The sequence below is a fragment of the Chlorella variabilis genome (genome assembly GCF_000147415.1).
Source record: "Chlorella variabilis unplaced genomic scaffold CHLNCscaffold_32, whole genome shotgun sequence".
In the NCBI taxonomy this organism is placed as follows: Eukaryota; Viridiplantae; Chlorophyta; class Trebouxiophyceae; order Chlorellales; family Chlorellaceae; genus Chlorella; species Chlorella variabilis.
In genome coordinates, this window is record NW_005435056.1 from 191,610 (window position 1) to 193,052 (window position 1,443).

General features: G+C 72.0%; 1 protein-coding gene across 1 annotated transcript in view; it reads right to left on the bottom strand.

Moving 5' to 3' along the window:
• Positions 1-119: 119 nt before the first annotated feature.
• CHLNCDRAFT_141222 (hypothetical protein) overlaps positions 120-1,443 on the bottom strand; it is a gene marked incomplete at both ends in the record, with an annotated part of 2,508 nt that continues 1,184 nt past the window's right edge. Inside the window, 4 exons of the mRNA XM_005843325.1 lie at positions 120-164; positions 249-365; positions 629-931; positions 1,138-1,327. Coding sequence (XP_005843387.1) covers positions 120-164; positions 249-365; positions 629-931; positions 1,138-1,327 — 655 coding nt within the window. The remainder of the gene's footprint in view (positions 165-248; positions 366-628; positions 932-1,137; positions 1,328-1,443) is intronic.

Genomic DNA, 1,443 nt, shown 5'->3' on the forward strand with positions numbered 1-1,443 from the left:
TGGGGGCGGGGGTGGGGGTGGGCAGGAGGGGCGCGAGCGTGTGTGCGTGCCGGGGTGTCTCGCGCGGGCTGCGGGCGAGGTGGGCACGCACGCACTCTCCCGCTCTTGTTTGCATGTTTTCAGCCCACCTGCACCAGCAGCACTGCCGCCACCGCCACCGCCACCTGCACCACCACCACCACCACCACCGCCACCATAACCACCACCACCAACAACAACAGGAGGGGAGCCCACAGAGGGCGCCTCACCTCCACCACCTTCATCATGTCCTGGATCGTGTTGCCCAGCCCGCCCACGTCCGCAAAGGTGACCCCCGTGGAGCCGTCGCGCCGCGCGTTGCCCTTGGACTGGGCAAACTCCATGGCCTGAGGGAAGGAGAGAGGGAGGGAGGGAGGGGGAGGGGCGCGCGCTTGGTGGGCAGGCAGGCAGGCAGGCAGCTCGGGCGTTTCCTCTCCTGCTTTCTGACGTGACTGGCAGGGACACGTGGCCGCCCAGCCGCCGAGGAGCGCCGTTGTCTGATTCCGATTGCCGTGGCAGCCGGCCGTGCGACCGCCGCCGCCGCGTGGCCTCCCACCCGCCGGCCGCGCAGCCACCCGCCCCACCCCACCGCCTCCCGCCGCCTCCCCACCTGGAACATGTCCACAGGCATCTGCTTGCGTGGCCGGAAGATGCCGATGGCCAGGGCGACTCCCAGGAAGGAGATGCCAAAGGTGTAGAACAGGAACTGGGGCAGCTTGTCATACACGTGCCACAGGCTGAACTCCTGAGGCGTCTGGTGGAAGGAGAGCGCCAGGTGGCGCTCGGCGGGGCACGAGTAGCGGTGGCCGCGCCGGTCCACCCACCCCTGCCCGTAGTACTCGGCCTCCGCCCGCCGGCTGAGCCGCTGCTCGTGCGCCTGGAACAGCTGCTCCAGCACCTGGTTGTAGCCGTACTGCAGGCGGTACGGGAGCGGCAGCGGCGGTACCGCGCGGCACGTGTTGACGGCAGGCATGGGGGCAGGTGGCTGGGCGCTGCTGCGGTGGGCAGGTGCTTGCTGCACTGGCCCGAGTGCACGCCCCCTGCCCCGCCTGCCATGCACAGCCACGCTGCCCAGCGCGGCTCGCGAGATCCGCCCGCCCCCAGCCCGCCGCCGCCCACCTGTGCGGGGTGCCCCAGTTCCTGGCTCTCGCGCTTGGCCTGGTGGATGGCGCCCTTGCCGCCGCCTGAGCGGTAGTCGTGCAGGAAGGTGGGGGCCCCCTCCTCATCCAGGCTCACCCAGCACTGCTGCCCACCAGCCTTGGTCACCAGCACGCGGTAGCCGTCAAAGCCGGGGCGCAGGAAGCGGCCGCTGCGGGGGGGGGGGGGGGGGAGGGAAAGGGGGGGAAGGGTGGTGGGGGGGGGGGGGGGAGGGAGGGCGGGACGGGGGGGGGAGCGACCCAAAAAGGCTGGCGACGGGGGCCCCCC